Source organism: Meriones unguiculatus, chromosome 7 (genome assembly GCF_030254825.1).
Source record: "Meriones unguiculatus strain TT.TT164.6M chromosome 7, Bangor_MerUng_6.1, whole genome shotgun sequence".
Lineage (NCBI taxonomy): Eukaryota > Metazoa > Chordata > Mammalia > Rodentia > Muridae > Meriones > Meriones unguiculatus.
The window spans coordinates 117,345,766-117,359,433 of record NC_083355.1 but is presented as its reverse complement, the minus strand read 5'-3'; the positions used below and the strand labels follow the sequence as shown (position 1 = coordinate 117,359,433).

Genomic DNA, 13,668 nt, shown 5'->3' with positions numbered 1-13,668 from the left:
AACCACCTCAGGGCTACAGTGCCATTCAGAGTGGCTCAACCATTCGCAGGGCCCTAACTGGCCTTCTCTGCTCGCCCATTCTCATGCCAAGGGATGTCTGCACCCCTATATTATATCCCTGTTTGTTCTCTGCCATGCAGACAGTGGCCAGTTCTCGTCACAGGGCCCTGCCCAAAGAACAGTGACCTAGCCGGACTCGGTGGCACATGCCTGAAATCCCAAGCACTTGGGAAGGCAGGCAGGCCTCTGAATTTGAGGCCAGCCTGGTCTACAAAGTGAGTCCAGAACAACCAAGGCTACACTGAGAAATCCTGTTTGCAAAAAAACAAAACAAAACAAAAAGCGCAAAGATCCTCCCAAAGAACAGTGACCTTATCGGGTGCCGATAAGGCCTCTCTCCCTAGACCTTTTATCCCTGGATATTCTAGCTGCATCCCCCCTCACTGGTTTCACCCAGCTCTTGGCTCTTGTAGGCTTCCACCAGGAAGACCCCATGTCATCTGCTAGTCCTGGTGATGCCTGATGCTGGGATGGGAGTCAAAGCCCAAGAGACAGGAGCTGGTTGCAGGGACAGATGGACCCTTGCTTTGCCTGGGAGCTGGGGGTGGGGAGGGGCTCTGGGGCCATCTCAGCATGAGTCACCCCTTCAGGCCCAGGCACAAATGCAGGAAACTGCCATTCTATGGAACTATTTTCTCTCACAGAGGGAAAGCCCGTCACACGCAGGCATTGTTCATGGCCAGGGCTTTCCGGGTGGGCTCCTTCAGAAACCAGCAGGCTAGCACTCTGGGTTGAACTGCTTCCCTTTGAGACCCAGGGGCGCCTGGAGGTTAAGATTGTGGGGCCCTGGTCCAGCCACTAGTCTAAGGTGACAGGAGCACGTCCACAAGAGGGGGTGCCCTAGGGAGATGGGGGCTGGGTCAGCCAGGCCATTTTGCTGCCCACACACAGGAGTGGAGCCCAGGGATGAAGGGGAAGCAAGGGCTGGCCACTGTCCCCTACACTGCACGGTTTGGCCAGCAGCTGCCTGACCCAGGAAGTCTTGCAGCCCCAGCCCTCTGTTGGCTCTGAGTCTGCACAGCCCCTGTGGCAGGGGTGACCCTGTGGTGGCTGCGGGACGGGAATGGGCACACAGGTGGAGAGGAGCAGAGTAGGGTGCTGTCACCCGGCCCTCAGGTGCCCACCTGTGACTGAGGCCTGTATTTACTGACAGACTGCACAAGACTCAAGGCCTCATAGGAAGTGGGGGTCGCTGGCGCCCCCTGTCAACACCCTTAGAGCAGTGCAGCATCGAAGTAGCTACTGAGTCAGGTGGCTGGTCCCTTGTCCCAGAACCTCTCCTCTGGCTGGACATGCTCTGGAGTGTCTGAGCATTCCCACAAGGTAAGGACAACCCTGTTTTCACCCTTCTGAGTTCTATCCACCAAGCTGCATCTGAGGCCCAGATTCTGCCCACCTGGCTACAATAGCCACAACACCCTTGCCCACCTGGAAGCTCTCCTAAGCTGTCCGGAGAGCCTGGACCTGCCTCAGTAGGTCAAAGATGTCAGTAGTACAAACAGAGCTTGTGTTCACTTTCAGCACCACACACAGACTCACAGGCTTGGCCTAACTTGTGTAGGTCCATAGGTGAGCACACTAGGCCCCTCTGGTGACACCAGACTTCCTCGGACAGAACAGAGTTGATGAGGGCAGGTGAGAACTGTCCACAGCCGGACAGCATGCAGGGAGACCTGGGACTCCTGGTTCCAGAGTCCACAACACAGCTGTCTCCTGGAGACCCGGAGTCTACAGTGACAAGTGGAGAGATCAGCTCACAGAAACAGGGGGCCAGCTGGGGGGAGCCCAGTGCTAGCGCAGAAAGCACGACAGTGCCCCATGTACCCCGGGGGCGGCCGCACGGCTTGGAAAGATTCAACATTAATGCTGGCCTTAGGGAGTGACTCAGAGCTAGGTACCTGCCCAAAGAGAGCTTCCTAGAACACACTAGGAGGGAGGAGACAACAGGGAGGCCTCAGCAGCCTCATCTTACCGCTTGTGGGGAGTGGAGGAGACAGTGGAAGGGACACAAGCCAAAGTGTCGGGTTGTTTTGCTCATGTCCCTTTCCTGCCACCTCTCTCCTAAGTCCCCCTGGGATCCTCCTCATGCTATCTTCTGCCTCACCTCTAACACAAAATCCACACACATATCAGCAGACATCTCCCATTCTCACAATGTTTCAATGGTAGTAAAGTGGACCAGTTCAAAATTTGCCACCTTAACCATTTTAGAATGATTTTTAATTGAAAAAGTAACACATGCCACAGTAAAATTCAAAGCAGTGCTTTATGAATTTGCAATAAGACACAGCTGAGGACCCCTGAGGAGCTCATTCACTGTTGATGGTTCCTATGCAGTGCACATCTGCTATCCCAGACTTTGTCTGAAAGTCCGAGGCAGGAGGACTGCTGAAAGTTCAAGGTTAACCTTGAGACTGTCTTTTTTTTTTTTTTTAAAGCATACCCAACATTTACTGTTATAATCACGTTTTTTGGAGTTTGTTTTAAGACAGTACCTCATATAGCAAATGTGGGCTTTGAACTTCTACATCTTCTATGTGGGATTGCAGCTTACCACCACCCCACCCCCACTCCCATCCCCACCCTTCTTTTTCTTAAAAACAGGGTTTTTCTGTGTAGCCCTGGATGTCCTAGAATTCGCTCCATAAACCTGGTTGGCCTTGAACTCAGGTAGATTCGCCTGCCTCTGCCTTCTGAGCAGTGGGACTGACAGTGTAGGCACCACACCTGGCCACTGTAACTACTTTTAAGTGTGGAGTTCATGGCATTAAGCTCAGGATCACTATGTTCCTCTCCAGAACACTGTCATCATCCCAAACTAATTTTTTCCCACTATGTAACTCCCCCACCCCTCCTCAGGCACCCGTTCCATCTCCTACATCTACCAATCTGCCTACTCCAGGGACCTCACATGAATGAATGGAAGCACCTGGTTCTTTTGACTGGCTTATTTCATTCTGCCTCCGAGTTCAGCATCTGCAGCAGGTGCCACAGTTTCCTTCCCTTTTGAGGCCTCGCAATAGTCCATTCACTGCATGGCAGAACACATCTGTCTAGTCACTCATCCATTCACAGTCACATTCTTACACACAAAGGTTTTGATTTGCAAGTGCAAGCTGTCTGGTCTCCCTTTGCTCCTCACTGACAGGTAGAAGGTCATGGATTTCTGAGCCCCCTCCCCGGGAGTTTTAAACCTTGGCTCTTATGCCCAGGCCTCTGATCCTTTTGAATTAATTTTGTGTTTGGTACCTGGCAAGGCTCCAGCCTCATTCTTTTGCTGTAGATACCCACGGCCCCTGAGATGCCTCACAGTGAGAAGAGGCCAAAGCCCTAACTCCACCCCACAGCAGAACATCATGAGCTGCTTTTGCTCCACTGGCCTCACTTCCAGCTGTTTGGGCCAGAAAACCTGGGCAATACTCTGACTCTATGTCTTTCAGGCTTAACTTTACAGGAGCCTGCTGCAACCCTTGACAGAGCCTGGCTGAGAGTGTGCATGCATGCCTGAGATGTTCTCAGGATGGCTGAGGCCACCGCTGGTAGTAAGGGAAACTCTGTGAGGGGTTAAAGAGCTGACTCAGTGGGTAAAGTGCCTCATACACAAGCACCGAGGACCTGAATTCAGACCCCAGTACCCCCATAAAAGCCAGGGTGCACATCTATAATCTCAGTTCTTGGGGAGGGAGGCAGAATAAAAAAGGTAGATAGTAGAGGAAGACAGCCCACAACTGTGAGGGGCATGCATGTATGTTCACACAAACAGGTATGATGGTGGGGGTGGAGCGGTGTCACACAGCCTGGGGGGCGGTCAGAGGACAGCTTTTGTAGAGTCAATTCTCTCCTACTTTTAGGTGGGTACTGAGATTGAACTCAGGTCTTCAGGCTTGCATCATTCAACAGCAAACACCTTTATCTGTTCTGGGTCCACTGTGGTGGCTTGGTAACTATCCTCCCAGCACTTGAGAGGATGAGGTAGGGTGATAGGCTAGGGGTTTCAAGTGAGGTCAGGCTATACAGTAAGACTCTCAAAAAGACTGAGAAAGAGGCAGGAGTGGAAAGTGTCTTGGAAAAACTCAAATGCAGAAAAAGACAGCCAGGTAGAGAACAGCCTTAGCACTATCCACCAGGGCCAGCCTTGCTTCACCTCTGTCCATCTTGGAAGTCACTTTGACCTTGGCCTTCCATCTCTCATTCCTCAGCAACTCTAGCTGCCCCAAGCAAACACACAGGCAGTTGGAAGGTCTGGTCAACAAAGTGCTCAGGCCGTTATCCAGCACAAGGAAGGCAACACACAGAAGTGAGGTCCCACAAAGGCCTCGATGGCCTACAAGTGGGTGGAAGACAAGCAGACAGCAAAGCAACCTGCTGGTGCCAAAGGAAGCTGATCCTGGCTGGGGGGGTTTTGTACCCAGTGTCAGTCACCTTCTATATGCAGACTCCAACAAGTGGTGCTGGGCACGACTGTTGCTTGGAATGGAGTAACATGGAGAGAGCTGAGGGTGGCTGTTTCTCCCAGATGTGTGTGCTCTGCCACAGCTGACACAAGAGGATAGGGCTAGGACCTCAGCTCTGTCAGGCTGTGAAAAATAAGAGGCCTTCATGTTCCAGAGTTACCCAGTCCCCAGTGTGGACTCAGTCCTTCTAGCCACTCTGACTCCTGGGATCCTCATGTGCCATATCTGTAAGTCTCCAGACCTATAGGCTTCCTGTCACACTAGAACCCAGCACCCACCCAGACATATGCAGACCCTGGACACTCCTCAAGGGCATCTTCCGTCCTTGAGCCAGCAGCGGTCAGGCCATCTGTGTCCTACAGCTCCCTGGGCTAGGGCCTGCCCTCCTGTGTGCCTGCTTTGTGTTCATAGGGGACTAAAGTGACGAGAGAATTCTGTAGATGCGGCTGCTTGAGGACGCGGAGGTGAGGGCAGCCCTAATTATCAGGGACCCCAGATGTGATCATATTGTCCTGAGAAGAGGGGGGCAAAAAGGTCAGAGTCCAGAGACCAGGAGGAGAAATGGTCAGGGTGCAAGAAGCCAGCAATGCTGGTTTTGAAGATAGAGGTAGACACATTTTAGAGTGTGGCCTTTGTGACAAGCCTGAGGACACCTGGCCCTGGCCATGGGCACAGTGTTGTAACCCCAACATCTGGAACTGACTCTGCAGAAAGGGCACAGTACTGACTCATGGCCTTGTGTCTTGTGCTGCCTGCACTGTCCTGGGTCTGTGCTCCATGGGGACTCTGGCCCTCTGGGAAGTGGCTTGCCAAGCACAGAGGTGGCTTCTCTTGTCTCGCACACACTGGCAGCATGGTGCCTTCCCATTTCCCCTTCTTGACAAGCCCCTCTCCATCCAGGTTCCTGCATTGCTCCCATGGAGACCATGACCACCCTCCACCACCACCACTCTGCGCCCTGGCCAAAGCCCCTTGGGTAGGCATGTTTCTTGCTCCTTCACACAGGGTAGCTCTTTGTGAATCCCAGAAACTCTGGCCACCTCAGCTTATACTAACTGCAAAATGTGACTTTCCCTCGCCAGGAGGGAAATAAGGCTCTGTGACATTGAGGGGTCTTCCTGCTAGGCAGACCAGGATGAGTGCATGTAGGCCCCAGCCACTGATACTAGGCCCTTTCACTTCCACCTTTGCCTGAACTGCTGGTGAAACCAGAGGGCTCTGTGACTGGTCCTTATTGTCTAGGGAGGAGGGTCTACTAGGAAGCCTCTGAAACAGAAGCAGGCCACCTGTGGGTAGCTAGAGGCACTCCTGGTTGGCAGTCACGCTGACCTCCAGGACACTAGGTGGCCAGGCCAAAGCTGGACAGCACGGTGCTTTAGGACAGGTGTGTGTATGCGTGCCTGTGTGTTGGCTAGTCTTCAAGAATGGCTCTGAGGACCATGTGCCCCATACTGTGAGGTCCCCTCGCCTCGGATCTGGAGTGGCCTGGGACTTCAGATGCATCTGGATAGACACTGAACCCCTGGCTGGCTGGGCTGAAATGTGTGCAGAATGTAAAGAACAGCCAGAGACAGGAAGTCGCAGTTTCTCTCAGACAGAGGGCAGTCCAGGTCAGGTCAATCTCTATCTGGGCTAGGGCCCTTCCACTGGCCTCTCACCAGCCTTTCCTCTTCTGACTTGTTTTGAGAAGTCTTTTTCCTCCTCTCCCCTACCGTATGGCTCCCCAGACTTGGGGAGGCTCCCCAGGCTGGGGTTGTTACTAACCCGGGACGAGCACCCGCTCGACTCACCTATCTGTACCACGAAGCCCTCCTCCATCCTACCCAGCTCTCGTCCGCTTTATGCAGGCTGGAGACCAGCCTGACGGCGCCGCCCGTGAGAGCTGCACTCTGCAGGTGCTACCTGGATGCTGTGGCCCGCCCTCCGGCCCGCCCTGCGCGTGAACTGGGCATGCCCAGAAGTGCGTAGACGCGCCCGTCAGCTCCGGTCGGAGGAAGGCTCTGCTCCGCGCCACCATGGAGCGCATCGAGGGAGTGTCCGTGGGCCTCTGTGCCCGCTCGCCTTACCTGCGGCCTCTCACGCTGCATTACCGCCAGGTGATCCGCTCCGCGCGCGCCTCTCCGCGCTCACCCTCAAGCCCCCACCCCCGCCATGCGGCCCGGCCCCCGCCCCCGAGCTCCTGCCTCCTCCCGGAGCCGGTTCTCTGAGAGCTGAGCTTGAGCTCCGCCCTCCTGCAGTCCTGAGCGACGGTTTTCAGACTCGGTCTGTGCAGAATGGCCAGGGAAGGCTTCGCGAGGAGAATCTTTTCTCCAAGGCAGAATAACTGGCCCTCCGTTTCTGACCGCCCATCGATCCCTTAATGCAGTTGAACCCGATGGTTACCCTGGGTATCAGGGCTGGAAGAACTCTTGGAAAAGAAGTCCACCTTTGGAGATACCCATTTTGTGCCTTCCTTCTAGCGTCTCCTTCAAGCCTTAACAGAATATTACTGCCTTGAAGACTTTCCCAATTTCCAGGTGTCGCCCAGAACAACAGGGCCATACCTAGCTATCTCACATAGTACTGTGGGGCGCAGAGTGGGCTCAGAAACATTTGTTGAGCCTAGCTGCTGCCAGCGCTCTCTCCTCTCACCGCATGGTCTTCCAGCAGGGTGGTCCCTGTCCTCCACCGGCAATGACCCTGTCTCGTAGGCCCCTGCCTTTTCCCGGCACATTGCCTATTTCCATCCTCCATGCTTTCTGATACACACTGCTTTCCTGACCCGATCAGCGTAGCCCTGACTAGGTTTCAGCCCTGATCAAACCACCCAGGGCTTGGTGTTTGCCCACCACTCCCACCCTCCCTTTTACATCTGTTCCTCTCACCAGCGTTGTGGCCCCAGCCTGAAAATCCCTTTGGCCCCTAAAGTTTACTGTGCAGAGGTCTTTCTGCCCACCCACCCCAGGATAGGGAATTCCCCACCCAGAGTGCAGCCAAAGATACCACAGGCTTGGGGGAACATTTGGGTTCAGTTGAGGAACAAAGGGTCAGGACAGGAGGATCACATTTCTTTTCCCTTTCACTGGCTGGTGACATGGGCTGTTCGGACCCAGGACCTGGGGCTCTGGTGGGCAATGGTGGAAGCAGGGTGGTCCAGGCTGGTTCTGCTGTGGCCTGTGACAGCAGGCGCTCCCTCACTTCCTGGGAAGTGCTGTGGGGTGGTTTTGCAGCCTTGGCTGGCAGCCCACCAGCACATTTCCGCTGATGGTGTTGGTAACCAGAGCTCAGCTGAGCAGGCAGCAGCCGTAGTCCTGGCTGGGGGGCCAGACGGCATTTCCTCAGGAGCTGAGGGATAGTGGGCTGGGCTGTATTTGCCATGGGTAGTGATCTTCAGTCTTTAACTGACTGCTGCTCCTGACCAAAAGCAAGGACCCCATGGCCCTATGTAGCATGTGTCCACCGCTATGTTCTGGTGCTCTCTCCCCCTCCCAGTGCCAATGCCAGCGTCTCCGCCCCTTCCCACAGCGCTGACAGAATGTTTGACCTTGAGTCAAGAGGGTCCTTTGAGGTCACAAAAGGTGATACTTACCTGCATGGAAGCTGTGGGGGTAGGCAGGACAGGCTCACAGCAGCCTGGGCGGGCAGCCTTCTTCAGAGCCTGCCTGGGTGGCTGGATGTCGGGCAGGCCTGGGCTCGCCTCTCAGGTGGTGCTTCAACGGCCTCCTGGGCAGCCTGACCTGCCCAGGACATTGGCTGTCTTCTCCCCCTGGAAACCAGGCTGCCGCTGCCCCCCCCAGGTAGCTCTGCCTGCAGGCTCAAGTCAGTCTTTCTGATCTGGGCCTCCACCTGAGAGGCATTCTTGCCAGTAGCAGTGGCTTCCCCACCTGTAGACCAGCATGAGGAAGCCCTTGTGGCTCTTCCTCAGTGTCCTCCCTCTTTGTTGCCCCAACACACGCTGTCTCTGGGGCACAGGCCCTGTCTATTTTGCAGTTTGGATGGAGCCCCAGCATCTGTGGTAGGCTGACCGGGGCTCGTGAATGACCCCGAGGTGGTCGTAGGGTTACAGGGACTCTAGGCCCAGCCCCGCAGCAGAGACCCTGGATGCCTCTGCTCACTCCAGCCCCCGAGACAGCCTGTCTTTCCAAGTGGCATCTTGATGATGGGAATGGTGGAGGCCTTCCTAACCTTGTATACACAGCACCGTTGGCATCCTTTCTGGCTGCCCTGTACTGCAGGACCCACCTTCTCTGTTTCCTGAGTGCTGCATGGATCTAGGGAGCCTGCCCTCCATGCAGGAGCAGCAGGACTAGGGGATGTGTAAGAGATAGCCTGAGCCTGAAACAGGGTGGGGCTTGCAAGCATTCACCATCCGTCTGCTCTCACCAGGTCCACAACTGCAGTGCAAACTGTCCATTGGCCCAAGGGACCTTCAGCAATGAACAGCTGACTTCTGCTCTGCCCACCCGACTCCTCCCTGCCCTGCCTAAGGTGTCATGTCTGCCCTTCCTGTATCCTCCTGCTTCCTTCTCACACTTGGTGGCAGCATAGGTCTCTGTAGCCCCTCGTGCTCATGAAATGCCTTTCCATTCCCAGAGCTCTCCTGACCTCCAGGGCAACCTTCTCCACCTCCACCTGCTGCAGGTCTCCGTTCCTGATGGGTGTAGGCAGGTAGCAGGCCTCCCTGCAGCTGCTACAGCGGCTCTGTCCGGCCATTGTACCTCCATCTGTTGCTGACAGCCACTCACTCCGCCTGATTGCTGCCTCATCTCTTCCAGGATGGTATCCAGAAGTCCTGGGACTTCATGAAGACACACGACAGGTGAGAGGGGCAGGCCTGGCCACTGGGGAGCTCCCCAGTTTCCGATCTTCTTGGTGTCTTCAAACAACTCCCACCTCAACCCAGGCTCTGGTTCTCATGTCCCTGAGGCCTGTTGACTAAGTCAGGCAGTAGCAGGGGACATGGGGCCCCTGGTGGCAGGTTGGTCCTCTTAGAGCTGAAGGGATCCAGAGCATGGAGGTATGACAGTTGGGAAACTGGCCAGCAGGGGCCTCCACTTTCCCAGCTGCCCAATATGTTGTCTCTCCCATCCCTGTCCTGTGAACTGGAACATGGCCTGATTGTGTGGCCTGTCAAGGAGAGGAAAAGAAGAGGAGGATGGAGGCTGGGGCTCTGAGAGGAGAGTATGTCTTCACCGAGCTCTGTTCCCCCATGTAGTGTGACCATTCTCATGTTCAACTCTTCTCAGAGAAGCCTGGTGTTGGTGAAGCAGTTCCGGCCAGGTGAGACTAGCAGGGTGAGCAGGAGCTGGGAACGGGATTTCAGTGTGTTTTCAGGCCCTTGGTCCTGACCGTCTGGGTGCTGATGCAGTGGTGGCTATAGGGGAAACTGAGGTCCAGCAAGAGATGCCTGGCCCAGGGTAGATTGCTTCCCCCCCCAGCTGTATATGCAGGCGAGGTGGAACGCCACTTCCCAGGATCTCTGGCAGCTGTGGACGAGGACCAGCCCAAACAACTTGAGCCAGCACTGCCTGGCTCAGTGGGAGTGATGGTGGAACTGTGTGCCGGCATTGTGGACCAGCCTGGGCTCTCACTGGAAGAAGTGGCCTGCAAGGAGGCTTGGGAAGAGTGTGGCTATCACCTGGTCCCCACTGATCTGCGCAGAGTTGCCACATACATGTAAGGAGCTTGGCATGGTGGAATGCTGCCAAGTGTGGTCCAAGGGAGGAGACTGGCCATCAGGGAGTGGGTGAGACCTCCCTAGGGGTGTACACCTCCCTCTCCCCCTCCCATGGGACTGAAAGAGGGTTGGTAGACCATGCCTTGGCTCCTGGGATGGGCCAGACCTGGGGCCCTTGGGCTGGTTCTGAAGCATGCTAACCCTGTGCCCCTACCCTGCAGCCCCAGCCATGTGGGGTTGGGCTCCGGGTGGCAGCTGCTGCCGACAGATGCCCCACTTCCTGTGGGATTAAGCACCGGGCGCTGGGGGTGGGGTGAGTCACAGCTCTGTTCTCAGCCGGTGGCTCAGGAATGAGGGAAGGACAAGTCCTGGGGAGGGGAAGGAGGAGGGACTACCCCTCCTGAAGCCCAGGTGCCAGCCACTCATGTCTCCCTTGCTGCCAACCAGGGCTTTCCTCAAATGGAAAGCCACTCCTTGCCTCAGGATGTTGTGTGGATCCCTGACCCCTGCTGAGGTCTTAGGGCAGAAAGAAGATCTTAGGGTGCCTGTCACCCCCCACCACCAATACCAACAGTAACAAGGCTGCACACCTCCAACCAAGAAGAAACAGAGTCCCTGGCACCTCTTTCCTGGCACACTCCACATGGCCAGGGACCTCCTGCCTCCATCCCTGAGGACCTCACCTGTGTACCTAGCTGTGGTTGGACCATGTTAGATCTGGAGTGTTGACCATCTTGCCTCTGATGGGTTGGCTTGTACCCTATGCTGTGTCCTCCATGTGGACAGCCAGCAATGCCTGATCCTTCAGCTTCCAACATGGCAGTGCTTAGGGCAGGGGGAAGGAATCTAAGGAGGCTGACCTTGATTTGTTTGGCCAGTGTGGGGGACAGACAGGGATGGAGGGCAGGAAGGAAGTTAGCCTGGGGGTGTGGGGAGCGATGTCCTGGCAGATGTTTGAGGACAGGGAACCTTGTCTTGAGAGGTTTCCTAGGCAGAGCCTCTGGGCTGTGTCCTGACTGGAGAAGATATTAGAGAGCCAGTGAGCGTTCTGGACAGTGAACATCCTCCCCATATTTATTCTTTGAAGAGGAGGCTGTGGCTGTGAGGAAACATGACTGAGGGTTAGGCTAAGTGAAGGTCAGAGCACCTGTCCCTGTGGGCCTTACTGGGACTGAACAGACCTGACCCATGTACTGGTTCCCTGCCCAGGACCAAAGAGGTGAGCCAGTCCACTCCCTTGATAGCCCATAGAGGCCTAGACCCAAGGATAGCAAGGGTGCCTTGTGATATGAATGAGATTAGAACCTGCCTAGGCTGGAGGCAGCCTCTAGCCTGACCAGAACGTAGGCTGGAGATGTCTCCTTCATAAGCTAGGGAAACGGAGGCCGGAGGCTATACAGACTGGCTGATATCATTCCCAGGTGCAGCCATGACTACCAGGAAAATGGGCCATCAGGTCAGGGTCTGTGGGGACAGCGGTAGCTGGACATGGCCAGTCTCAGGTTAGGGTCCTCCCCTTGGGGGTTAGGAGGCCTTGAGTACTTCCCAGCTCTGCCCCTGCCTCCATGAAGTGTCCTGCTGAGAGATTCCTTACCTCTACCACCTGTCTGGACCTGTATTGGAATTCTGTCCTTTGTGTGGGGAGGCCTTCAAGCTCTACCACCACACCCAGTCCATGGCTCCCCAGGCAATCAGAAGCCCCTGATGTAGGTGGGGCTGGCTTGGGCCTTAGCAGTTATGGGAGTCAGAGGCCCTGTTTGGGTATGGAGGGTGTTGTGGACAGGGGCCTGGGGGAGTCCAAGGGCCTGTCACTCTAGTGCTTGCTCGTGACCTCATGGCCTTTGTATATGCACAGTGTGCCTCCAGGGTCCTTGTTCTTCCACTCAGGGTCTCCTAAGCTGCATTCAGAGCTGCCAGTGACATCCATGACCCACCCAGGTGCAAAGGTGGCAGAATCTAACTCCTTGTGGCTCTGGGATAGAGGCCTTTTCCTGACTAGCTGATAACCAGGAACGGCTTTCAGATGGTGATGCCCGCAGGTCCCTGCCGGCCACGTGTGTCCTTACAACACAGCAGCTTGTCTGGGCTCTGGTTAGAGCCTGGAGCTGTCTTGTGAGCTCACGTGATCAGGCCAGGCCTATCCATGTGTCTCCCTTGGGATGGATTCAGTCAGGCAACCGAGCAGGGTCCTGGGTCCATGATCTACATAAGACATTTTTTTTTTGTTTCCCCTAGATGTTAGTTATCATATTCATCTTGAAAGTTGGATGGTGAGCCTAGCATTTGGTGGCTGAGCCATCTCTCCAGCCCAATTATCAAATTCATCTTAAAAATCACTTCAGTGCCCTTTGTGTCTCTTTCATAATTGGTGTGAGGCCCCACCTCTGTCATATGACAGCCTAGTGACAGGAGGCATGCCCAACATACATGAGGCTCCCCCACTGTGGGGGCCAGACTACCTGGAGGTGCCTACCAGGAGTCGTGTTTGGGAAGGGTGAAGCTACTCAGAAAGCCAGAGAGGGAAGCATTGGAGCAGGGTGGCTGAAGGGCCACCATGGTGTCTCAGCATTCCCTGTTCGACCTGGCAGGTCCGGAGTAGGGCTCACTGGCTCCAGGCAGACCATGTTCTATGCGGAGGTGACAGATGCTCAGCGCAGCGGCCCTGGTGGAGGCCTGGCCGAGGAGGGAGAGCTCATCGAAGTTTTGCATCTGAACTTGGATGATGCCCAGGCCTTTGCAGACAACCCTGACATTCCCAAGACCCTCGGTGTCATCTTCGCTATCTCTTGGTTCTTTAGCCAAGTGGTTCCTCACCTGAGTCTCCAGTGAGCCCTGGGACTGGACAGGCTGCTCCATCCATTCCTCCCCTCCTGCCCTGTGCACTCAATAAAGCTTGTATTTTTACTGAGAGCCGCTGGCTTTGAGCACTGTGACCTGGGTGAGAACCAGTGTCTTGAAGGGTACCAAGTTCTCCATACAAACCCCTCTGCTCCTCTACGGACTGTGCAAGTGGGTGCTGCGGGAGGCTGTCAGGGAGCTGGCACAACAAGCCTGGGTGCTATCGCGTGGAATTACCAGCTCAGAAGTGGACCAGGCTAGGTCAGCCTTGGATGGGCCCTTATTCACATAAATAACATGAGCTGTGTCCACTAGAGTAGAGACTTGAGCCGGGCCTCTATTGAGAAGAAATGGACACAGTACTGTCCATCCCAGAACGTGTACTCCCTGATCTGGGCAGATACAGGGTCCTTGCCGTGCTTGGGGCTGGGCTAGAACCAAACTGCCACTGCCCAGGAACCCAGAGCCAGTGCTGCTCTGTAGCTGCTGTCTCCAGGGACCTCACTTGGCCTGGAGGAGGATAGGTCCATGATGAGGATCCGGGCAGTCATTGATGTGGGCAGCCTGGTCCTTGCACAGAACCCCCTCAGGGCTGTGTCAGCTCACAGTGCTGTAGGCCTTGCTCCCCGGCCTGAGGGTGAGGTTACATGAGAGGCGTGC

The 13,668-nt window shown here is 55.4% G+C and overlaps 1 protein-coding gene across 1 annotated transcript; it reads left to right on the top strand.

Annotated features, from left to right (window-relative positions):
- The first annotated feature begins 6,457 nt into the window (after positions 1-6,457).
- Nudt14 (nudix hydrolase 14) lies at positions 6,458-13,080 on the top strand. Its single transcript, XM_021655239.2, has 5 exons — positions 6,458-6,610; positions 9,269-9,312; positions 9,709-9,773; positions 9,932-10,169; positions 12,759-13,080. The coding sequence occupies exons 1-5, from the start codon at positions 6,530-6,532 to the stop codon at positions 12,997-12,999; spliced, it is 669 nt and encodes a 222-aa protein (XP_021510914.1). The 5' UTR covers positions 6,458-6,529; the 3' UTR covers positions 13,000-13,080.
- The last annotated feature ends 588 nt before the right edge of the window (positions 13,081-13,668 follow it).